At 39.0% G+C, this 23,673-nt stretch overlaps 1 protein-coding gene across 10 annotated transcripts; it reads left to right on the top strand.

Annotated features, from left to right (window-relative positions):
- The first annotated feature begins 1,646 nt into the window (after positions 1 to 1,646).
- Positions 1,647 to 22,528, top strand: CLK4 (CDC like kinase 4). Of its 10 annotated transcripts, XM_077825300.1 has the most exons (14): positions 1,682 to 1,751; positions 2,755 to 2,869; positions 5,136 to 5,293; positions 6,419 to 6,644; positions 7,869 to 7,959; positions 8,351 to 8,417; positions 11,563 to 11,679; positions 11,781 to 11,947; positions 12,047 to 12,141; positions 15,037 to 15,166; positions 16,123 to 16,205; positions 17,418 to 17,497; positions 19,231 to 19,318; positions 19,432 to 22,528. In XM_077825300.1, the coding sequence occupies exons 2-14, from the start codon at positions 2,759 to 2,761 to the stop codon at positions 19,570 to 19,572; spliced, it is 1,554 nt and encodes a 517-aa protein (XP_077681426.1). In that variant the 5' UTR covers positions 1,682 to 1,751; positions 2,755 to 2,758; the 3' UTR covers positions 19,573 to 22,528. The 10 variants fall into 10 exon arrangements, with proteins under 10 accessions (XP_077681428.1, XP_077681435.1, XP_077681427.1 ...); XM_077825302.1 differs by lacking the exons at positions 1,682 to 1,751; positions 2,755 to 2,869 and adding an exon at positions 1,647 to 1,680; XM_077825301.1 differs by lacking the exon at positions 2,755 to 2,869 and having other exon boundaries at positions 1,655 to 1,751.
- Positions 22,529 to 23,673: the final 1,145 nt, after the last annotated feature.

Raw genomic sequence — 23,673 nt, forward strand, 5'->3', positions numbered from 1 at the left:
CTCTGACACTGGTATGCTCTAAGGGTCACACAACCTCAGTTAGCGGGGCTGATATAATCTTTACCTTATCTTCTGGTTGCTTCCCTTTGCTTACCATCATCATAGTCTCCTCAGCTAGCTCACTCTCATCCATGCTCGTATATTGAGAATGAAACTAAACCACACTCTCTGGGTCAGGCAAAATGGATAGATGGAGCTGAGTATTATCAGCATATAGAAAATATGAGATTTCATCCCATGTCTCCTCCCTATTTCCTCCACCTTTACTGAAGAGGAGGGATATAATGGGGCCCTGTGTGGTACCCCCAGGAGAGAAAAATAATTACCTAAAACTACTCTCTGGGATCTCTTATATGGAGAGAATGAAGCCACCACAGCAGCTGGGTCCCCAAGTGAGCTGGCAGCAGTCCATGATCAATGTGTAATAGATCGAGTAATATCAGTATGGCCAGCTGATCTTTAGCTATTGCCAGAAAATCATTGACCAGTGCAGTTTCAGGTGCCGTAACTTGTACTGAAGCCAGACTGACAAGGATTGAGAAACTCAGAGGCATCTATGTAACCTGCTCCACAATCCTAGCCAGAAATGGAAGATCAGGATGTCCTTCCTTAAAGGAGGTCATGACATTCTCCATCAGAAAAGGACTAAGTGTTTCCCCACTAGCCTTCACCAGCCAGGCGGGACATGAGTCCAAAGCATGGGTTGTGGAATAGAGTTCTTCCACGAACGTAACGGAGCAGCACCAGCACAGGTTCTAGCATTGACCTAGCGGTCATCCGCTCAGGGTCCTGCTCTGCTGTCACAGATACGGACAGCTCCGTATGGAGCCTGAGCAAAATTCTCTGCAAAATAGCAAAAGCTGTATCCTCCCAGAAGGAAGTGCAAAAATGAGTCCCCAGCGGAAAGCAGCCTAGACAGAGCGGGCTGCATGCTTTGCAGGTAGATCGGCTGAGAGAGATGGTGGAGATGCTAAACATCTTCATCTCCTGCACAGCCAAGGGCATAGGAGCTCAGGAAATCCTGGGTCAGGAGCAATAAGGACATGTTACTGCATTATTCACCGGTGTGGTTAGCAGCAGCTGCCCTGGGTGCAGCTATCACAGTATTAATTCTCTCACATCCTTCCTGGGGGGTTGTTTTCCTCCAGAAATCGGATCCCCCATGGGTCCGGCTGCCAAGGGGCAAGGAGAGCCACTGGTGGTGCAGGTCTGTGAGTAACTGAATGAGTCCAGTAGGGTGGGATAGGCCCCCAAGGCCAGATCCTCAGAGTTATTTGGGTGCCCAAACGCCACTGATTTCAATGGGAGTTAGGTATGTAAAATATCTTTGAGGTTCTGGCCCACAGCGCGCAAGGGCCTGTGGGCAGCTGAGTGCTTTCCACAGCTCCCATTACACAGCCTCCCTTTAACTCCCCCCTCCAGCAGGGCAGAATCCATCTGCCTCGCTTTACAGAGCCCCACAAATAGGGGATAAACCTCTGCTCCTCCTTCGTCCCCCACCAGGTGGGCAGTCTGTGTCTCCCTTTCCCCCCAACAGGGGGCGGAGCCTCGGAGCCTCAATGCTTCTCTGCCGCCGCTCCCGCTAAGGGGCGGAGTCTCGTTCTTCCTTTCTTATCCCATCCCTTGCTAGGTGCGTGTGACGCCATCCCGCACCGGGGGCGGGCGGGAAGCGAACTGCAGGTACCTAAGGCTGGGCGCGGCCGCCATTTTGTTTGTGTTAGTGGAGGGTTTCGGTCAGCTCCTCGCCTGCCGTAAGTGACGACGGTGACCTCTCCCGCATCCCAATCCCATGTCAGGGGCCGGGGAAGGCCGACGTCGTGGTGGACTCGAGGCGGCTGAGCTCCAAGCTGGTCGCTAGGGCGCTGTGGCGCGGGGCTTCGGGAGGGGTAGGGTGCTGCCCGAGGGGTGGGTAATTGTAGCGGGAAAGGGCCTGAGGGGGGTAATTTTGGGGGGTGAAGGGCCTGGAGGAGGGGAAGGTGAGGGCTCGTGGGGGTGATTCATTTCTGGACAGGCTTCGTTGGGCTGTCACAGGGGTGGCGCTGGCACCCGCCCAGTTTGCAGATAACCCCCGCGGTGAGAACCCTGCTGGTAAAACCGCCCACACACACACACCCCACCACGGAAATGCCAGGGAGACTTGGGCCTTGGACCCTGACTGTAGATCGCGGTTGGCAAAGGAAGCAGGTGTCAGTAGAGGAGCCTTCCCTACCCATGCTGGGCCATCGGCCCCCACAGCTCTTACATCCGGGGGCCCTTTGCAGGAGCGTCCCAGTGCTCCTTGGCTCCCATGGTAGCTCATGGGGAGGAGGATGGCCTGTGATGAACCTGGGATACAGGCATTTTAGGGGAATTGGGTCTTCCCTTTCCTTGCACGATTGGTTAGTACTCTCTGGGTACCTTTTTTACATTTAATTTGCGTACACTCGATATGGTACAGTGACACAGCTGAACCGTTGCAGCGCTTTAGCATAGATGCTGCCTAAGCCAATGGGAGGGTCTTTTCTTGGCAGTAGGTAATCCATTTCCCTAAGAGGCAGTAGCAAATTCTTCTGTTGATTTAGTCTACGTGTCTACATGGGGATTTAGGTCAGTTTAACTATGCAACTCACGGATGTGGATTTTTCACACCCCTGAGTGAAGTAGTTAGGCTGACTTAATTTTCTGGTGCACTCTGGGCCTAACAACTGCCTCACTTTTGCAAGACTGATTGGTTAGGGTGTGATGATAAAAACTGGAATCCTCATTAATTTGCAGCTGAATGAAGGGAAGAGGAAACTTCCTCATCCTAAAAAGAGAGAAATTGAAGTCTTCAATTAATAGGCATGGATATAAAGAGGAATGGTTTTGGAGTAGGGCATGGAGACAAAAGGTGAGGAGTGGAGAGGTATATGGGGGAATGGCTTCTCGCTGAAAATATAGTCAGGTAGGCTCTGATTCTGCAAACGCTTATGCATGTGCTTAACTTTACTACCCTGAGTAACTTCATTGATTTCACTGGGACTACTCACAGTAGTAAAGTTAACCACGTTTGCAGGATCTAGTAGATCATTTTTATACCTTTTGATTCATCCTCTCTTGTAACACTGTGCTTTCTCTCCTTTTAAAAACTGATGATAGAAGTGATTTTTTAAAAATCTGTTTGAAAGAAAATTGGTAGGAAGTATTTCTTACCATTGTCAGAAGTCCAAAAAAAGTGAATTTGATCAAATTAACAACATTCTGATGCTGTTATTTCGTAATATTCTTTGTATAAACTTCAGAGTTAAGAAATGCTTCCAGGTGTGGAGAGACAAGTCAGAATTGCTGATATAATTGTCAGTGATCAGTTTCTGAAATGAGTGGTCATTCACTTGCCTTCTCATTGCAATCTTATTCAAGTATGATGATTGTAGTTTTATACTTTAATTTTAGAATTTGTCTTAATATGTGGTATGAGTTACTAGCACGCTATATATGTATGTGTGTGTGTATATGTTTGTTCCACATTTTAAAATATGTATTCAGAAGACCACTTTGGATGTACAAATGGACTTTGATTTCCTGATTGTATAGCTGTTCCCTAATTTTTTTTTCTGCTTGTCAGTAAGGCCATGTGCCTGTCTCAGCGGTCACTACATCGAACACTTGACAGCAGAAACTCTGTATCTGCTCCTGCACTTCTTTCTGGCAGAGCAGCTAACTTGAAAAACACCTGCATAGTTCTGTGCTATTGCAGTGCTGCATATTTACCTAGGCACTAGGTTCAGAATGTGATTCTATAGATAATTCTAAAATCTGGCTCCGTGTTACAGTAAGACTGGCAAAATAAATCTGTGCAATATCTTAAAACTTATATTCTGAATTAATACATATACAGTCACTGGTTTATATATTAGTTACATATAAAATAGCATATAAAGAGCTAATTGTATAAACTTTGTTATAATGTGGATTTTATTGGAAAAAATGTTTGAAGACTGTTTACTTTTGAGTACCCAAGTTAACATACAACACAAAAAACAACAGTTACAAGCATACACTGGTTTACTCTCCTGCTGGTAATAGCCCATCCAAAGTGACAACTCTCTTCACAATGGATACTCTCATAAATATCATGCACATTGTGAAGAGAGTTGTCACTTTGGATGGGCTATTACCAGCAGGAGAGTGAGTTTGTGTGTGGGGGAGTGGAGGGTGAGAAAACCTGGATTTGTGCTGGAAATGGCCCAACTTGATGATCACTTTAGATAAGCTATTACCAGCAGGACAGTGGGGTAGGAGGAGGTATTATTTCATGATCTCTGTGTGTATATGATGTCTGCTGCAGTTTCCACGGTATGCATCCGATGAAGTGAGCTGTAGCTCACGAAAGCTCATGCTCAAATAAATTGGTTGGTCTCTAAGGTGCCACAAGTACTCCTTTTGTTTTTAAAGATGTTTCTGCCAACTTTGGTATGTAAGCACTTTGCTCCAAGTTTGCATAGAGGTTCACTATTGTAAGACCCGTGCACCTGTGTGGAGTTTCTAAAATCAGTGGGGGCTCTCTATCTGAGCAGAAGTCTACTCTGGAAAATCTCAGGACAGGTCTATACTACAGACCTATATCGGTATAACTGTGGCTCAGGGGTGTGAAGAATGCACACCCCTGAGCCACATAGTTATACCAACCTAACCCCCCGTGTAGACAGTACTGTGTTGATGGGAGAGCTTTTCCTGTCAACATAGCTACCACCTCACAGAGAGGTGAATTAACTTCCAATAGGAGAAGCTCTCCCATCGGCGTAGTAGCACCTTCACTAAAGCAATATAGCAGCACAGTTGCAGTGCTGTACATGAAGACAAGCCCTTAGTATAGGATGAGGACTTAATCTGTAGCCATTTTTGTATCTTGACAACACAGAGTCCTAACTATATACAACTCTTAGGCTATATCTGCACTATGGATCTTACAGCTGCACTGCTGTAAGGTCTCCTATGTAGCTGCTCTATGCTGGCAGAAGAGAGCTCTCCCACTGATATAATTAAGCCACCCCCAACGAGCGGTGGTAAACTGATTTCTGTATGAACCAGCCTGTTGAATCTGGATTAGTAGACTGTATCATTTCAGTGTATACTAAAATATAACCCTTCTTTCCCTTTAAATGTTTCCGTGACAGATGCGGCATTCAAAACGAAGTCATTGCTCTGAGTGGGATGATAAAAAAAGCTGGGATCAAGGAAAGCACAGTGCTCCCCATAAACGCAAAAAGAGGTCCCACAGCAGTGTACAAGAAAGCAAACCCTATAAATCACATCATCTTGAAGTTTCAGACAGGTAAAAGACTTCTTGGATTACCAATACTGATATCTCTAATTGTAAATAAAATTAAATCAAAAAAATGTTTTGAGCAGACAAGACAGGTAATTCCTTTAGGATTTGGCTCATTATTTGCCAGATTTGAGAGAATTTGTTTTGCTGATACAATGATCTAAATTATTTAACTGTGATTCTCTGACACAAAATATTAACATGTAATCTGTTTCTGTGAATGCCCACATAGCAAGGATTTATATTGAAATACAATATGTAGTATTAAATTTCAAATAAAATGTTTCTCATGTATGAGGATAGGGGAGGGAGGTGAAGTTTAGCTCTCTTAGAACATTTCATAAGAGGGTAAGTATGGGTTAGATTGCTTTAATTCATTGTTCAGGTGTCTTGCTTTTCTCTCTCTTTTTCCTTTAAGAGGGGATATAGTGTTCTGTGTCCTTCCTTTGAAAGCGGAAGACCACATTTTAAAGAGCTCATCAATTTGCTTCTAAAATGGTAGGAGTGGATGTGCGGCAACACGAGGTGCTCTTTTCCTTGCTCTGAAGCTTTCATGGCCCCTGCTTTCTGAGGGGAGAGTTTTAAACCCAAAAATCTCTCTGGTTCTTAGTGTGTTAATGGAGAGTACTAATAATAAGAGTAGCTCCCTTTTAGATTTTTCAGGATGGCAAATTGGTTTTAAGTTTGTGTCTTTTATGCTTGTGTGTTTTAAGGACATGGAAGAGGATCATTGGTGTATACCAAAGAAAGGGTGGGTTTGCACTTTATCTTTGATTTTTTGTATGTTTTAAAGAGACATTTTGAGTTGTTGGAGTGGAATTATGCCAGCTGTTGAGACAAATATTTCCTATTTGGATCTGGATTTCTTGTTACTTGTACAGGTTATTCTGCTTACCCAGTTCCAAAGTAAGGTAATATATGTTAGACAGATGACTTAACCAGCTTCCTCATATAAATTAGCCTGAAAATCTCTAGCTGTTTGCTAGAGGAGGAGATGATATAAAGCAGAATTCGTGCTGTAAATAAAAATGCCATAAATGTTCAGTTAAGCATTAGCAACTCAAGTAATTTTTCTTGTCGGAACATAAGTATTTTTAAAGTGGAGAAAATTCACTTTAAATGTATTTTCAGTCATTATTTGGACGATAGATCCATAAATGAGAGAGATCATCACGACCGGAGATATGTTGAGGAATACAGAAATGACTTCTGTGAAGTATATGACCACAGGCATTATCACAGAGGCTATGAAAAGAGTCACCATCACCACTATAGCAAATCCTCTGGTCGGGGCAGGAAAAGTAGTCATAAAAAGAAGCATAAGAGACGACATTGCTCCAGTCACCATTCACATTCGGTATGAGTAATTTTTAACTTTATTATTAATAGATTAGTGATTAAAACTTCAATTCCTAAGCCACAAGTACCTTGGACAGATATATTTTATATATAAAGGGTTCATAGCTGAATCTCTTCCTGTGTATATATAAAGTGTGTGTATATATACTTATTAGATGAGAATTTTGGTACATAGTAAACAGATAGTACTAGGAAAAATGTTATCATTAGTACTGTTCTATCCAAGACTCGGTTCCATTGGAAATATCCTTTGGCCAATAGTTAGGTTACTGACATCCTCTAAATTCTGTTCTGGAAACAAATGCAGGGACCTTTCCTGCTTCACAGTGCAACTGTCACAGTGTGGTCAAACAGCTATTTTACAGCCAGTTTGAGACACTGCTGAATTCCAGTACTAAAAAGAATTGAAATAATGTATCCTTGTATTTAAATTTAATGGATAAACATGACATGTAACTGATGCCTGTAATGTGCTAAGAGAGACCTTTCTCTTCCATATCTTGCTCCTCGCATAATTTTGATCATTCATGTGTCGGACTGATGGCTGTTGAATGTTTTATTGAAGATTGGATAAGCAAATAGGCACAGTAAAAAAAATCCAGATAGCATGAATATCTTCAGCTCTAAGTTTTATGATTCTAATTATTCATACTTCCCCACTCTTCAGTAGAAGCAGAAAGATGTGTTAGATTATACATGGCAGTTCAAGGGCTTTTTGAGTAAATTTTTCTCTTTTGTTTCTCTGAATATGAAAAAAGTAATATTGATAAAAAATTTTTAATTTCTAAAACCATTGTTTTAAAACCTTTTACTGGTCAGTCAAGGAACTCTCCCCTGGTTAAAAGACTGTATATATACACAATACAATAAAGATTATTTTTTCCAGTTTAATAGCAAGCTATTACTAAGTAATGACATTGCAGTCTTAATCTTTTAGTCTTCAATTAAACCAGTGTTTGAGAGACAATTGTGTTTTGTTTTCTGTTGCTTTATCACTTGAAGTATTTATCTGAAAATCTGTTCCTTGCCATGTTTTTCTTCTGTAACATAAACTGTGCCCTGTGAATTTCTGGGGACTGAATTTGAAATTGCTCCTGCCAACTGTTCGTGCCCTGGTGCGTAACTGAATGCCTGAATATCTCCCTGCTGAATGAATTGCGTATTCTGCCCTGAATTCACTGTCATATATTGATTGGCTGGACGATCTTGGTGCCGTTTCCAGAAGAGTCACCGAAGGAAAGGATCCAGGAGTGTAGAGGATGATGAGGAGGGTCACCTGGTCTGTGAAAGTGGAGACGTACTAAGAGCAAGATGTATAGAACATTTTTCAACACTTGTTTTAAAAAAGCTTTTCAGCAGAAACTCTGTTTAGAATAGTATGTCAGAGGAGGGGGGCTCAAGAAATCTTCATTGTTCTTTGTTTTGTTCTTTTGTGCTTTTTTGTTCTTTTGCATAGCTTTTCTGTATAATTTAAATACTATTATTCAGAAAGTTCCAAAGTAGTAACTGAAGCTTGAGATTAGATCAAGAGATAGTTGTTAATTGTTTCCATGACACTTGTCCAATAACGTAACATATTCAAATGCTGAGATTTAAGTTTAATTACGCTTTTATAATGGCACATTTTTAAAATCTTACATTAATAGCATTCATCATTGGTTGAGTAGGTCAGTAATTGTTCTAACTTGTGTTTGTTCTTTTTAGATGAAATTATTGCCACGTTAGGGGAAGGAGCATTTGGAAAAGTAGTGGAATGCATTGATCACAATATGTAAGTATGTTAGTTATCTTCTTAAGGGCACTGTCTCAACAAAACCCCTTGGCTGGGATCAGAAATGATAGTCCAAATATTATATTGCTTTGACACAAAATGCAGATTCAGATAAAATGTAACGTCATATATTCTGAGAGAGTCTTTGTGTTTATCAGTATTGAAGGGACATCACAAACCTGAAATCTAGTCACACTTTAAAAATAAATGTAGTTTCAGATACTATTGCACCTGCTGCTGAGTTTGCCCATCAATTTTTGTGTGGTTCTTCAATTATATTTTACTATCTTTAACTGTTTTCTCTATCCTGTTGCTATGCAAAAGACACAGCACTTACAACATTTGGGAAACAGTGAAACTATGGTTATACACAAAATGCTGGTCAGCGCACTAAGTAAGCAAACTGAAAAATATATGAAAAAATATTCCTGGTTATGGAATATTTCTTTTTTTTTTGTTTCTCAGACAGCATAAGCTTGTTCTGTGATCACATTTCCCTTGGGAAATGTCTGCTAGCACAGTGTTTCCTTCAGAAATAGGCCAGTTTATAATATTTAACACTGCTTTTAAAAAACTACAGTACAAACATCAACTAAACAGCAACTCATTAATTGCTGGGCGGATAAGTAGTAGTAACTCTACATCACAGATGGGGAAACTGAAATTGCTGTTGATAAGGCCACACAGTGAGTGAACCAGCATTATTGTTGTTGAAGTTACTATTCAGGAGTTTGAGACTGGAGTTTCTAGCTCATAACAATTTATTCAGTCCACTAGATAACGATGGTTTTTTAACGTATTCATCAAACCTCTTACGAACACACAGTAACACAATGTCGTTCTTCCTCATAGAATATTATGATTGTTTATCAAGGAACTGGCATATTTTTTTGATCAAAACATTCCCCTCCTTCCTCTGTGTGTATTGGATCATTTCAAAAATGTACTTCAAGCTGCAGATTAAAGTAATTAACCATGTTTCATATCTCCTGTTCCCCTGTCATGGTTATAGTTGATTTCTTCATTTCCTTTTGATGGTTAGTTCATGCTGTCATTTGACTGGTCCTTTTCAGGATTTTGGTGTCACATCCTGAATGATTTTTAAATCATTACCATTCAACTAATCAATTGGAGAGACAACATCTGAATGAGCGAGAGAGGATGAATTGCTTGGATCTGTGCTCAGCTTTAAGCAAGACATTACAATTAGGGCTGTCCATTAATCGCAGTTAACTCACGCGATTAACTAATTGCAATTAAAAAAATAATTGCTCTTAATCACAGTTTTAATTGCAATGGTAAACCATAGAATACCAATTGAAACGTATTAAATATTTTTGGATGTTTTTCTACAATTGTCAAATATATTGATTTAAATTACAACACAGAATACAAATACAGTGCTCACTTTATATTTTTATTACAAATATTTGCACTGTAAAAATGATAAACAAAAGAAATAGTATTTTTCAATTCACCTCATACAAGTACTGTAATGCAATCTCTTTATCATGAACGTACAACTTACAAATGTAGATTTTTGTTGTTGTTGTTTTTGTGTTTAAGTGTAGCTATGTAACAATGTAAAACTTTAGCGCCTGCAAGTCCACTCAGTCTACTTCTTATTCGACCAATCGCTAAGACAAACAAGTTTGTTTATGTTTATGGGAAATAATGCTGCCCTCTTCTTATTTATAATGTCACCTGAAAGTGAGAACAGGCATTAGCATGGCATTTTTGTAGCTGGCACTGCAAGGTCTTTACATGCCACATATGCTAAATATCCATGTGCCCCTTCATGCTTCAGCCACCACTCCAGAGTACATGTTTCCATGCTGATGATGCTTGTTTTTTTTAAAAAAATAAATAAATTTATGCGTTAATTAAATTTTGACTGAACTCCTTGGGGGAGAATAAAAACAATGAGGAGTCCTTGTGGCATCTTAGAGACTAACCAATTTATTTGGGCATAAGCTTTCGTGGGATACAACCTACTTCATCAGATGCATGGAGTGGAAAATACAGTAAGCAGGTATAAATATACAGCACACGAAAAGATGGGAGTTGCCTTACCAAGTGTGGGGGGGAGTGGTCAGTACTAACAAGGCCACTTCAATTAATTCCCAACACATAAATACAACACTGGCTACAACAGTGCCATGCGGGCGGGCACCTGTTCTCACTTTCAGGTGACATTGTAAACAACAAGCGGGCAGCATTATCTCTTGCAAATGTAAACAAACTTCTTTGTCTGAGCTGTTGGCTGAAGTAGGACTGAGTGGGCTTATGGGCTCTAAAGTTTTACAGTGTTTTATTTTTGAATGCTGTTATGTAGCAAAAAAAATCCTACATTTGTAAGTTGCACTTTCATGATAGAGACTGCATTACAGTACTTGTATGAGGTGAATTGAAAAATACTATTTCTTTTGTTTTTTACAGCACAAATATTTGTGATCAAAAATAAATATAAAGTGAGCATTGTACACTTTGTTCTGTGTTGTAATTGAAATCAATATATTTTAAAAGGTAAAAAACGCCCAAAAATATTTAAATAAAGGATATTCAATTATCATTTAACAGTGCAATTAATCACAATAAATTTTTTTAATCGCTTGTCAGCCCTAATTATAGTGTTAACATTATAAAATGAAAAACATGCAGATTTATCAAATTACAATAGTGGGAAACATGCCTTCAGTCTAAAAGCAAGCTAATTCTTATTCCTTTTATCAAAGTTAATTTTCACTGCTGCCAGCACGGACATTAGAAAACATCAAGAACAATGTGGTGTATATTGCAGAGTAACTTTTTGCAGTACTCTCCCCTCTTTTTGGAAATGAAGACCCTTGTTCCATATTTTTGTCACCTTGAGACTAGACTACTGTAACACGTTCTGCTTGAGGTGAAATCTTGAAGCTATCTGGAAATGGAGGCTAGTGTAAAACCTAGCTTCCTGCTAATTAACCAGAGCTCCTGTTAAAAACCATATAACACTTGTCCTGCCTTCAAGTGCTAAAATTAAATGCCCAAAAACGAATCTGCAATTCTCCGTTGCCCACAATCTTCCAGTGTCCTTGGTGGTCAGGGTGTATTAGAATTTTGCATGTTTGTTTGAGAACTAATGCAGTTAATCTTTATTTCAAAGGAGAGGAATGCATGTAGCAGTTAAAATTGTGAAAAATGTTAGTAGATACCGTGAGGCAGCCCGTTCAGAAATACAGGTATTGGAGTATTTAAACACCATGGATCCCAGCAGCATGTTGTAAGTATAAACATGGAATATAAGCCAAAGAGTTAAGGATTTGCAAAATGAGCCACATATGAGTTGAGTATTCACTTTACTTTCTTTTCTTTTTTTTAAAGCCGCTGTGTCCAGATGCTGGAATGGTTTGATCATCATGGTCATGTTTGCATTGTGTTTGAGCTGCTGGGACTTAGTACCTATGACTTTATTAAAGAAAACAGCTTTTTGCCATTTCATATTAATGACATTAGACAGATGGCATATCAGATTTGTCAGTCTATAAATTGTAAGTAAACTTTAATGTCTGCATGCATGTCTAAAAAGTTTAGGAAATATATAATAGTATGTATGTAATATTGATTTCCATTTTCTCCTTCTCTTGTAGTTTTGCATCATAATAAGTTGACTCATACAGATCTGAAGCCTGAAAATATTTTGTTTGTGGAGTCTGACTATGTAGTAAAGTACAACTCTAAAATGGTAAATTTACATCTTTTATTCCAATTCCCATTGGACTGTCCTTACCACTACCTTTTACTTTGGTCTTTTAAAAAATAACTTGCCATGTGTAAAAGTTATAGTGATAAATAAGATTCTTTCCTAGCTTCCATATGTTCATTGAGATGTGCTGTCTTTCCTCTTAACTGACAAGATTGGTCTGATATCAACAAACGATCTCTATAAAGTAGCAGAATATTACCTGATAGTTCTCACATGGCTAGTGTTGTTTGTTGAGGTTCTGGGGGTTCATAGAGAACTTTTGATCTAAGAACTGAGTGTTGAACTTATGTTTTTCCTGGCTGCAGAAGTCCAGCATGGAGATATGGTGTTAAGTCCTTGCTCAAGAAACTCTCTAGATGTTGAGAATTGTGCCAGTTTTGTCCTGAATCTACTCCCATTTTCAGGAAATCTTTTTGGAAGGTTGTAGAGACAGTAGTGATGATGCCTCAGATTTACTTGACCTCTATCAATTTGGTTATGGTATGGCGAACAGTTTGGTGGTGTTGGTCAGTGTTCTGGCAGTTGACAAGGACAAGTGTCCATGCTGTTTTTTCTGTGTCTGTCAGGTGGTGCTATGCCAGTGGGGCCTGACCAGGGATGGAGAGGGTTGCTTTCCATTCTTTTCTGAGAGAGATCTAGAGCATAGCGTTAGGGTAACTGCTTGTCTGCCTAATAGGTTTGCCATGTAAGGTAACAATAACATAGTGTTCTGTTACGTTGCTCCTCCTTTTTTAATGTGCACAAGTTGCTTATGGAAATAGTGAGGTAATGTGGACTTTGCTGCCCTCAGTTTGTGGATGAGATCCAGTTCTGTTTCAGTTTCTTTAGATCTACAGTGGTGTAAGTTACTGTGTCTATCAGCATGCACCAAAGATTTAGAGCATGGAAAAGGATAGTCCTGGATAAGAGAGGTGTAATGTTAAGGATAACAAACAGATGAAAGGGCAGAGGTAATATGTGCCTTTTCTGTTGAGTTTGCATTTTGTCACTAAGGTTTGCAATTTTGGATCTTCTATATTTGAATGGTCAGATAATATGAGTAAGAGGGCTTTTTTACTTGCATTTTAGCAAGAAGGTTTTGTAATTGTATTTTGCATGTAGATTTTGCCATACTATCCATGCCTTGTGTCATATTCAGATTGACTTGCTCTTATGCACTATACCCGGAGATGCTGGTACAGAATATGGCTGCCCACTTCGTCAGCAGAGCTTCGCCCAGAAAGCATAATGTCTGTGATTCAAAGATTGCGCTGGCTTCCAGTTAAGTTAGAGTTCATCTCAAGTTGTTGATCTAAAACCCTCTGTGGTTTGGGTCATGCATTCTTTGGAAACCACTTTATGCCTTATGTCTCGTTGGTTGGTTGAGTGTAATAGGGACATTCTAAAATAAAATATTAAGATATGTTCAGCGGAGGCACAGAATTTTCAGCAGTGGATGTTGATTTTTGGAATTTTCATTAGTGCATATGTGCACATGCACTGAGCAACAGAACCAGGGTGGATTAAAAATCAATGTTTTTTAATCAAAAACAGTAGTTTTTCCTCAAAGCATTCTATAAAAAAAATCCACTGAAAGATAGTTTTAATTAAGATACATTATAGCGCAAAGATATCTCATCATGGAATAGGGATTATAAATTCTAATTCTGTAGTATGAGACAATATATTCATGTAACGTTTAAGAAAAAGTTTTATAAATGAGTTCCAATAGTTCATGAATTAGGGATCCAATCTTATGGGGTTCCACAGGCTTCTGTATAGATTTAGGTTAATCTTTCTATCTACCCAATGGGACTCGGTGCTCAGTATAGAAGATACTATCAGAGATGCTTAGTTTTTCAGTTCTCAAACTGTGGATTTGTGTCTCCAGAGGTAACATGCTTGTTAACAGCAAAAATGTTGTTTTTAAATAAATATATAGAGGTGAGAAATAACAGACCTCAACCCTATTGTCCCTCTTCAAATTTGTGTACACAGAGTCAATCCCTTACCTCTCTCTAAAAGTGCAAAGTTTCAAAAAGTTCAATGAATAGAAGATTGTTGGGGGTGGAATAGATCTGGTGGACAAGGAGAAGAAATCTGGAGATAAATGTGAGAAGTGAGGGACATATGCTTGTTTTGTTAAAATATTATATGTTTGATGTTGAAGAAAAAATCCAGAATACTTAACATTGTTGTTTTAGCTAAATAAAACGATTTAAATGTATATTTGATGATGATCTCCTCTTAATACAGCGTGGCAAGAAAATCCTCCAAATATTAATGATTAACCTGTTGAGTTGGAGATAGTTCACCTCCCAATGACTTCTTAAATACCTGCTTCGATTACCTTTGGTAAATGAAATAATGAAACAATCATTCATTTTCTAACTGTAAAACTAATCTGAAGTTTTCAAAATAAATCACTGTTTAAAAATGTATAGTGTGTACCTTCTAAAAATGAAACCTTACATCTATCTCTGAGTTGTGAAGAATATGCATTAAGGTTATAACAGCCAGCAAGAATGCACTTTTATGTAGAAAACCATGATTAAATCAAGTCTTCCTGACTAATAATTTAAATCATGATTTAAATCAAATCCACCCTGAACACAGCCCATATTTGCTCTGACAAGTTTCAGGACAAGTTGCACAGCTTGTTCCTTTTGCTTTGTCTATTGTGGGATTTTTTGTTTTGTTTTTTTAGAGTTGGGCTGAATGAGAGTGAATGTAGGGAGGAAGTGCTGTTTTATAGGGCCGGGCTGGAAGTTTATCGTGTCATTAGGTCAATTGGAAACCTGTAGGTATTTTAAAATTATATGTGTATGAACCTAGAGCTTTAAATAAGCATGTCTATTAAGAAAATGTAACAAATGTGCATTTTGATTGTTACAGAAGCGGGATGAACGCACACTAAAAAATACAGACATCAAAGTTGTAGATTTTGGAAGCGCAACTTTTGATAATGAACATCACAGCACTTTAGTGTCTACAAGACATTACAGAGCTCCTGAAGTTATTTTAGGTCAGTAGAGACTTTCAGACCTTCTCATGTATTGGACCTTGTTTCTTAACTACTATTCACTCCAGAGCTTTGTAATTTTCCATAAACTGCTCTAACTAGTTGTTGATAATCCTAATTATTTAATATATGGTCCTTTCTGCTATTACCATTTAGTAGGTAATGATGGCTTACCCTATTAATAGCTCAACAAAAAGCCACTTTCTTATTCTTAACTATTCCTTTCCCCACCTATGACCAGAGAGGTGTTAACAGGCCATTTCACCTTGAACGCCCCCTTGAAATACAGGTTAACTACTTCTGCTAAACCATCTGTTCTGCCTTATATTTGGCTGTGACACTCTGGGTATGACTACACTGTAATTAAAGGCCCATGACAGCTGGCTCAGGCTGTGATGCTGTAAAATTGTAGTGTAGATGTTCAGGTTCAGGCTGGAGCTTCAGCTCTGGGTCCCCGGGGTGGGGTATGGTCCCAGAGCTTGGGCTACAGCCCAAGTCCGTACATCCACACCTCAGTTTTGTAGGCCCGCAGCCCAAGCCCTGCAAGCCTGAGTCACCTGACGTAGGCCAGCCCACAGGTATTTAGTTGCAGTGTAGACCTACCCACGGAGTACATTTCCCAGACCTGAAGAAGAGCTGTATATGGCTTGAAAGCTTGTTTCTCTTGTCAACAGAAGTTGGTCCAATAAAAGATATTACCTCACCCAACTTGTCTCTCTACTATCCTAGGACCAGTATGACTACAACAATGCTGCACATTAAAAAAACTGAGTTCTCATTTTTTTCCAGCCAAATTCTGTTTTCTGTACTGTCAAAATGATTTCAGGGAGAGAAAAATGGTAAGGACAAATGGGTTAGGAATTAGGCAAACAATAGGTGGAGGTTGATTGGTGACTTATACAGTTTCAGCCTAAGCTAAAAATTAAACATGCTTTGGAATTTTTGTTTGTCTTTTGTAGCGCTGGGGTGGTCACAGCCCTGTGATGTCTGGAGTATAGGTTGCATTCTAATTGAATATTACCTTGGTCTTACGGTATTTCAGGTATGTATGTTAAGCAGTTATGTACCATTTTATTATGGGCTCTTGACTTGATTTTCTAATGCCATCTACTTAAAAGAATGTAAATATAAGAGGCATAAAATATGTTTGCAAATTTAAGTATTATAATAGAAAGTGTAAATAGCGATACATTTTATATAAAGATAACATGATGTTACATGCAATGTCTTACAAAATATAAAGTAGTCATTCTTTTTTAAAATCCTCTTAGCTTTTATAACTTAAGCAAAACACCAAAAGTTACATAATTTATTTGTAGATATGGTGATTTACAGGGAGGAATTAAGTAGATAGAACTAGGTTCCAGTAGTCTTTTGGTTGATGTTAAAGTTTCAGAAAATTAATTCAGATGAACATGGTGAATTGCTAGGTATGCCACAAGTCCATAGGCTTTGTGGTGGTCTTATACTGTATATGATCAGGAGAGTATGGGGCAGTTATATAGCTGAGTAGGAGGAGATATGATATTGAAAGGCTTCCTATGCTTTCAAGAACCTTTGACGTGGTGGTTACATGTCTTAATGGGTTAGAGCATGGATGGAGTCAGTACCTCTAGGTTCTACCCAAAACTCTGTCTCTGACTTAGTGAGTGATCTCAGGCACATCACTCATTCTATCTGTCCCTCAGACTATATGTCAGTAAAATGGTTCTAATAAGAATAGGTATTTAAGCTTAATGTTCAAAGGAACTTGAGCTCCTCAGACGAAAGTCACTCTAAATTCAAATTCTTATAATATAGATCTACTCAGAAAACTCTGTCTACGATATCTTTAAAAAAAATTTTGCTGCTGAAGTGGGTACATATTAGTTTCCTAAACACAGTCTATAATATAAAGAAGCTGATAAGATTGGAATAATTAAATGTGTATGTATAATCTTATTTAGATAATAAACTTTTGTTCAGGGAACACTTTACTCTGTCTGGAAAGCATAGTGTATATTTATAGCATTGCATCTGATGAAGTGAGCTGTAGCTCACAAAAGCTTATGCTCAAATAAATTTGTTAGTCTCTAAGGTGCCACAAGTACTCCTTTTCTTTTTACAGCACTGCATAACTGATTTTTTTTTTTTTAGTAATGTGTAATGATTCTGTGATTAAAGCAATGGATGACATTTGATGTGTAGATTAAGTATACTTAAGTGGAAGGGAAGAAATAGTATATAAATTGTAATGACTTTTTTTTTCCTACAGACACATGATAGTAAAGAACACTTGGCAATGATGGAGAGAATGTTAGGACCTCTACCAACTCACATGATTAAGAAATCAAGGTAAATATGGTATAGAGGGAGCTAATAGCAACCCCTATATTTAGGTTGTGTGACACTTTTGATTCTTGTGACCTTTTTAGAGAAACTATAATGTTTCTCTTGGTTGCTGCAGTACTTTGAAATTCAGCAGGGAGAAAGTCCTAGAGCCAGAGAAGTGATATAAATTATAAATTGTGCTTAAGCAGTGAGATGTTTGTTTAAAGAGCTATAATTTGTGCTGAGAAATTCTGGAGCATCAAAAAACAGCCCCTGAAAATCTAAATTGTGCAAGTGATTATCCATAAGACCAATTCCTAAGTCCATCAGTAACTCACCAGTCAGAAGATTTATTGTACTTTCCAACAGTGTTTAAAGTGCATGCAAAATTTGGGTAGCAGAAATGGGAGGGAGATAGCTGTAACATTCCAAAAATTTCCAACACACAGCAGTGTTGAGAATCCAAATAAAGATGGATGGATTTAGAGAAAGAGACTTCACAGTTAAGTCTCTTTGAGATGAAAGATGTCTGTTCATAATTCTATTGGGGCAAGTCATAATTCTATTGGGGCAAGTCATCTGGGTCTGAGGACACTGTCGTAACTGGTAGGAACTGGTGTGGGTCTGCAGTGTAGTGGGTCTAGGATGTGGGGAGACAGTGCATAGACTGGACTTCAGAGCCTAGTTCTTTATAAACTCCCTGCGTCTCTGTGCACAGTGGGTTTTGGGCAATGGAGCTGGAGAGAAGCTAGTGGATTTTCTGCTGTGCCAATCCATTCCAAGCACATTGGGAGTGAGGGGTGGAGTGAGAGCAAAATAGCACAAAGGTTACTCCATTTTTGAGACGAAAGAAGCAGACATGGAGTAATTTCAATACTGTGGAGTGGTCTGGTCTGGAAAGGAAGGATTTCTTCCCCACAACATAACAGGCACCTCTAGAAGACAGGCTTGGATGGTTGGGCTCCAGGTTGTGCCTGGATTTAAGCTTTAGATAGCTCACTCTTTTCTTCTTTAAGGCTGTCTCCGTAGATTCAGGAAGATAGCACTGTTAGTTACATTAATTGCTTGCTTGTTGGTTACTTTTACAAATAAGTTTCAAAAGTTATTTTTTGGAATGAATGCTTACATTTGGCAGAAACTGGATAAGACTCCTGAGTCCTCCCCTCCCCCTCTCCAAAAATACATCATCCTACTTGCTGTTGACAACTGTATTTGTCAAGCTTTTATTTGAACCCAGTAGCTTTTAGGTGTTTTGGGAGTACAGTTTCTGAAGACTTTTGAGAATATCCAGTTGTACTAAGAATTTCACTTTGACAACTTTTTTCAAAAACTAAAAAGATTAAATGTAAGAAACCAAATTATGATACAAGACTAATAAAAGTTATAAAAATAATTAAGGTTGACATCCTCTCCTTTACATGTACCAGTCTAAGCTGAGGACAAATCATTCTCTTCTTTGAAGCTTCTGGTTCTCTAACTTGTCAGTCGTGTAAATATAGTTTAAATGTTTGTTTTAGTGGTTTGAATGCCAAGGAAAAGAGAGTAATTAACCTGCGTTGTCCGTATTCTGCTATAGCTATAGAGAACAGGTTTTCTCATGTATGTATGTTAGCTGGAAAATTCTGTTTTTGAATCCAGGTATAGAAGGATATGAAGTATACATAATTTTTATGCTGTTTCAGAATTACTTAGAAAAATGTAGATATTTCCAAGATCAAACTTAGAAAATATTGCTTAATAAAACTGTTTCTATGCAGAAAATGCTATTTTCAGCATGATCAATTGGACTGGGATGAACATAGTTCTGCAGGTCGATATGTTAGGAGACGCTGTAAACCATTAAAGGTAAAAAAAAAAAAAAAAAAAAAAAAAAAACACCCCAAAGCCATTGATTTCTTTCTCAGCTGGATTCATATTTGTGAAGGATCTATGTAAATGAGTTTCTTTCTTTCTTTCAGGAATTAATGCATTGTCATGACTCAGATCATCAGAATCTATTTGACCTTGTTCGCAGAATGTTGGAATATGATCCAGCCAAAAGAATTACTCTTGATGAAGCCTTGCAGCATCCTTTCTTTGACTTATTAAAAAATAAATAAATCAGAAATCTTATATATTTCTCCGAGGAGACTACATAGACTGTGTCAGTTAACAGAGCTAGCATGAGATTTTTGTAAACTTTAATTTATTTTGTACAGTTAAGTTTAAATATGTCCATATGTTTTGTATCACTGCCATGTTTATCTTGTTGGTCAGTCTGGTTTTAATCATGGATGCCAAAATGTAAAAATGAAAAGTAACAACTATTTTGAAACAGGTTGCAGTTTTTTAAACTTGTTGGCACACTAATACTCTTTCATAGAGAGGTCTAACAAATACCACCTTTTTCTTTAGTCTGAAACATGAGTCCATGTGTTTAATCATTAAAGTTTAAACAATGCTTGAAAAAATGTTGCTTATATACCTAACATTAGATATGTATCCATACATTTCTATATGGAGACATGTAACATTATAAACTAGTGTCCTTTAAAATATTGAAATATTTTACATGCAGTTTAATTTTAAAAGCCCTTAATTGTTTTGTTTTTCAAATTCAGTAGGTCTTACTGTCACTTGGCTATTTTTACCTACTCAGCAGTAATCTTCTGAACTATGGTTAATGACACAACTGCAAATCTAAAGAGAGGGGAGCGTACATTTGCATGGGTCATTTTTTACCAAATGTTTGGCATGATCCATACTGGCAAGTACTCCTTGGTTAAGATGAGTCTGCTAAGAGTATCACTGACGTTTTCACTTTGTTTGACTCTCTAAACACCAACAGTTTCCTTAGTAAAGTGCCTCACGGTAGCATTTTTGTGGGACTCTCCTGCTCATGGCTCCCAAACATAAAACCCGTCCCTTTACTCCTAATGAAAAGGAGGGTAGAGGAAGTATTGCCTACCCATGAATTTCAGGGTGAGGGAATCTGCATCACTAAACTTCTGCCTACCAGAAGAGGGACTCTTTACAAATTTGTAGTTCTGTTAAATAATTTTAAGTTGGCCAGCTGTGGATAAATACAGCAGGAATATGGCTGTAAAAGAAGTCATGCTTTTTTCTATGAATTGCAATGTGACTTTTCTGTCCTAGTAGCAAAATCATCCTCATTAATGGATCAGACACTTACATGATCTTCCTAAGTATTAAATCTTCATGACTTAAATATTCTCATGGAGTAGGTCTGTATTTACTTAAGAACTAATAGTTCTGCTGTAGCCTCAGAAACTGGTAACTTGCTAATAAACATAAGATTGGCAGGCCTTTTCAACAGTGCAAAGGAGGGGGGAAGAGAAGATGGATTCTTAGTCATAATTGCTTAGTGTGGAAACCAAGTCATTTTCAGACATTTTCAAGAAAAAATTGGCACTGATTGCCAGCCCATCTCCTAGCTGCATCACCCGCTTCATGGTTTTGTTGTATTACTCAGTGCTACTTAACTCACTTGACACAGCATGATTGGCTTGTCGGGTGGGAGGGTCTGTGCTTCTGGAATATCGTTCATCTGGTGGTTCCCATAAGAGTCTGGGTTTGGCGATGTGCAAGATATATCTATTTATCCAGGTCTTTACTACATATTCTGTAGGACTGCACTGCAGCAAGGTATGAAAATTAAGTAAAGCCAAGTTAAAACAGGAAATGCACCCTTTAGAATTCTTTACAGCTGAAGTGTTGTTCAACCCAGTCTTCCTTAAAAGCAAAAAACAGAAAAAGGGTTTGTTCAGCTTTTCAGAAGGCTGATTGCAGCCTCAGCACCAGGCTCCAAGTCTGTTCCTTTAAGTGATCCATAAATCAGAATAAGATTCAGATTAGTGGTCATGTTCCATTAAACTGTTTTTGGGTAGGCATCTGGTTCTGTCTCATCTGCTCTCCTTACCTCTCTTTTGAAACAGTAGAATTGTGCTGGGGAAGATCTTCCACAGCCCATTCTTCGCTGTAGACATACCAACTCACCACGCATGATTATCTTTCATAACACTCACCCCTTTAATATAGTCTTCCCCCTCCACTCCCTTGCAAGCTCCACCTCTCTCGTACCTTTTTTTCCACCTTACCTAGCTGACCTAATAGGAGAGAGAGGTGATGCACTCTTCTCTATCTGCAACACCTACTGCTGTGAAATACAGGCCTCTTCCAAATGGGTAATTTCCCTTTGTTCTTAATTTATCAGTCCTCCTCTGAAATTTATTTACCACAGCTATCCCTGAGGCAAAGTGGGAGAAAGTAGGCTCACGCTGGCAAATCAGAGGCAGCTGTTGGGCTTCTGCCGAGGTAGCAGTCCATCCAATGACTACTTAATCTAAATAAGTGCATTGTTATAGTTATCCCATCAACCTCCAGGGTTGTACCAGGCCCACAACAGTGTAGAAATTAGAGAGGGAGAAGATCTCTCTCTCTGCTCTGTCCTGTTTAACTCAAAAGTGAGTAGTGTAGCTTTCAATAACACAGCTACTAAAAGATGCTACATAAGCTCCTACCGTGATAGATTTGAAAAGGAAACAGCACAGCCACAAGCACTAGCTTGTTTACTCTGAGATGGAAATGCAATAATTTTTTTCAACTTTAACACACACAAAAAGTAAAATCAAGATACACATAGCAGCTCTGCTGGGGGTTCCAAATGGTGATGCTGGTGCTGTAAGTGTGGAATAAGACCTTTCCTGGAAGAGTGCAAGAGGTTCCACACATAGAAGTACTATGGAGCTGTGGATGCAGCTGGGGACCAGAAAACTGCCAGAAGCTTCTTCTAAGATGTCTGTCCAACTTGTCTTGCTTTCTCCCTTGACTTCCCACAGTGGTATTATCTTCACTTGGAAAAAATCAAGGGGGTTAGGGAGGGAGGTTTAACCATTGTTAGCTAACACATCTTGAAATGTGGACAAGGCAGTTTGTAGGGTCCCCCTATGTGTTCATCTCAACCTGCTAGCCTATATGTAAGCTAGAACTGCCCTGTCTGCACTAGAATTTTATTGCATGTTGGCTAATGCGGCAATAAACCCACCCTTTTTTCTAGTACTGAGGTACCTGTGTGGTTTTGTTTCCATGTGCAGCCACCAATAGCTTCCCTTTCCTTCCAGAATGCAGCCCTCTGGTGAATAGTGGTAGAAACAACATGGAAGCTCTAAGGTTAAGGGGTGGGTGGGGGGAAGCAAACTGGAAAAGAGGATGGGGAAAATAAGGGTTAGGAAAGATGGAAAGGGAATTAAGAATAGGAAGAAGAGATAAATAGGGAGTGAACTGGAAGAAAGTTCAGAGGAAAGGAGAAAACTGAGGTAACTGAGATGGAGAGAAAAATAGGAACAAAAATAAAGCAAAATCTATATGGAAAAAAATAAAGACAAGAAGGGAAAGGAACTGATGGAAAGGGAAGAGGTGGGATCCACATCAAGGTTGACATGTAAGCACTAGGTGCAAGAGACAGCCACATAGTCATCACAGATATGGAGCAAGGCATGTCTCCCATCCCAAAAGGTTGAAACCATGGTCTGACCCAGAGAAAGAATGAAGATTCACAGCAAGCCGGGAAGAAAAGGCTTATCTGGAAAGAAGTGGGAGAACAGTCCATGCCATAATGGTGACGGTACAGATGTGCAAGAAGCCATTGATGCATCCTCAGCATTCGAACATTATTGTTGTTCTCCATAGTGATCTAGTCTGTATTTTCTCAAAGTCGTCCAGCTTGCTGAGTCATTTATAAACCACTTTCACAAGCCTACGTACTTTACTGCACTGCTCCTCTGTGCATCAAGCTGCTTATGCCAACATTGCAATTCTATTTTTCTTACCATCAACTAAACCTCATTCTCTCAAAAAGTACTTGGGCACCTAAGCCACCTGACTGCAGGCAGTGGGTTCCTATGCCTCCCTGGAGCTTGCATTTAAGTGACTAACTAGGAGAAAGGGTTGAGGCCTAACACATTCCCCAGCCTGTGGGCATCTCCCATGAGCTAGTTTAGGCAGATTTCATTTGCAGTCATCTAGCTTTCCCCATTCACTGTATAGGGAACCTAGGTGCCTAACTCAGCTTTGTGGATCACAGCGTTGTTCCTCTGATATTCTAGGTGCCTAAAAGTTAGGTGCCATGATATCAGTGTTGTGATCCTTAAATCCCTTGGTGGATCCCACCCCCCTAGAGATTAAAAGAAAGGTGCCACAAG

This window comes from Eretmochelys imbricata, chromosome 8, assembly GCF_965152235.1.
Source record: "Eretmochelys imbricata isolate rEreImb1 chromosome 8, rEreImb1.hap1, whole genome shotgun sequence".
In the NCBI taxonomy this organism is placed as follows: Eukaryota; Metazoa; Chordata; order Testudines; family Cheloniidae; genus Eretmochelys; species Eretmochelys imbricata.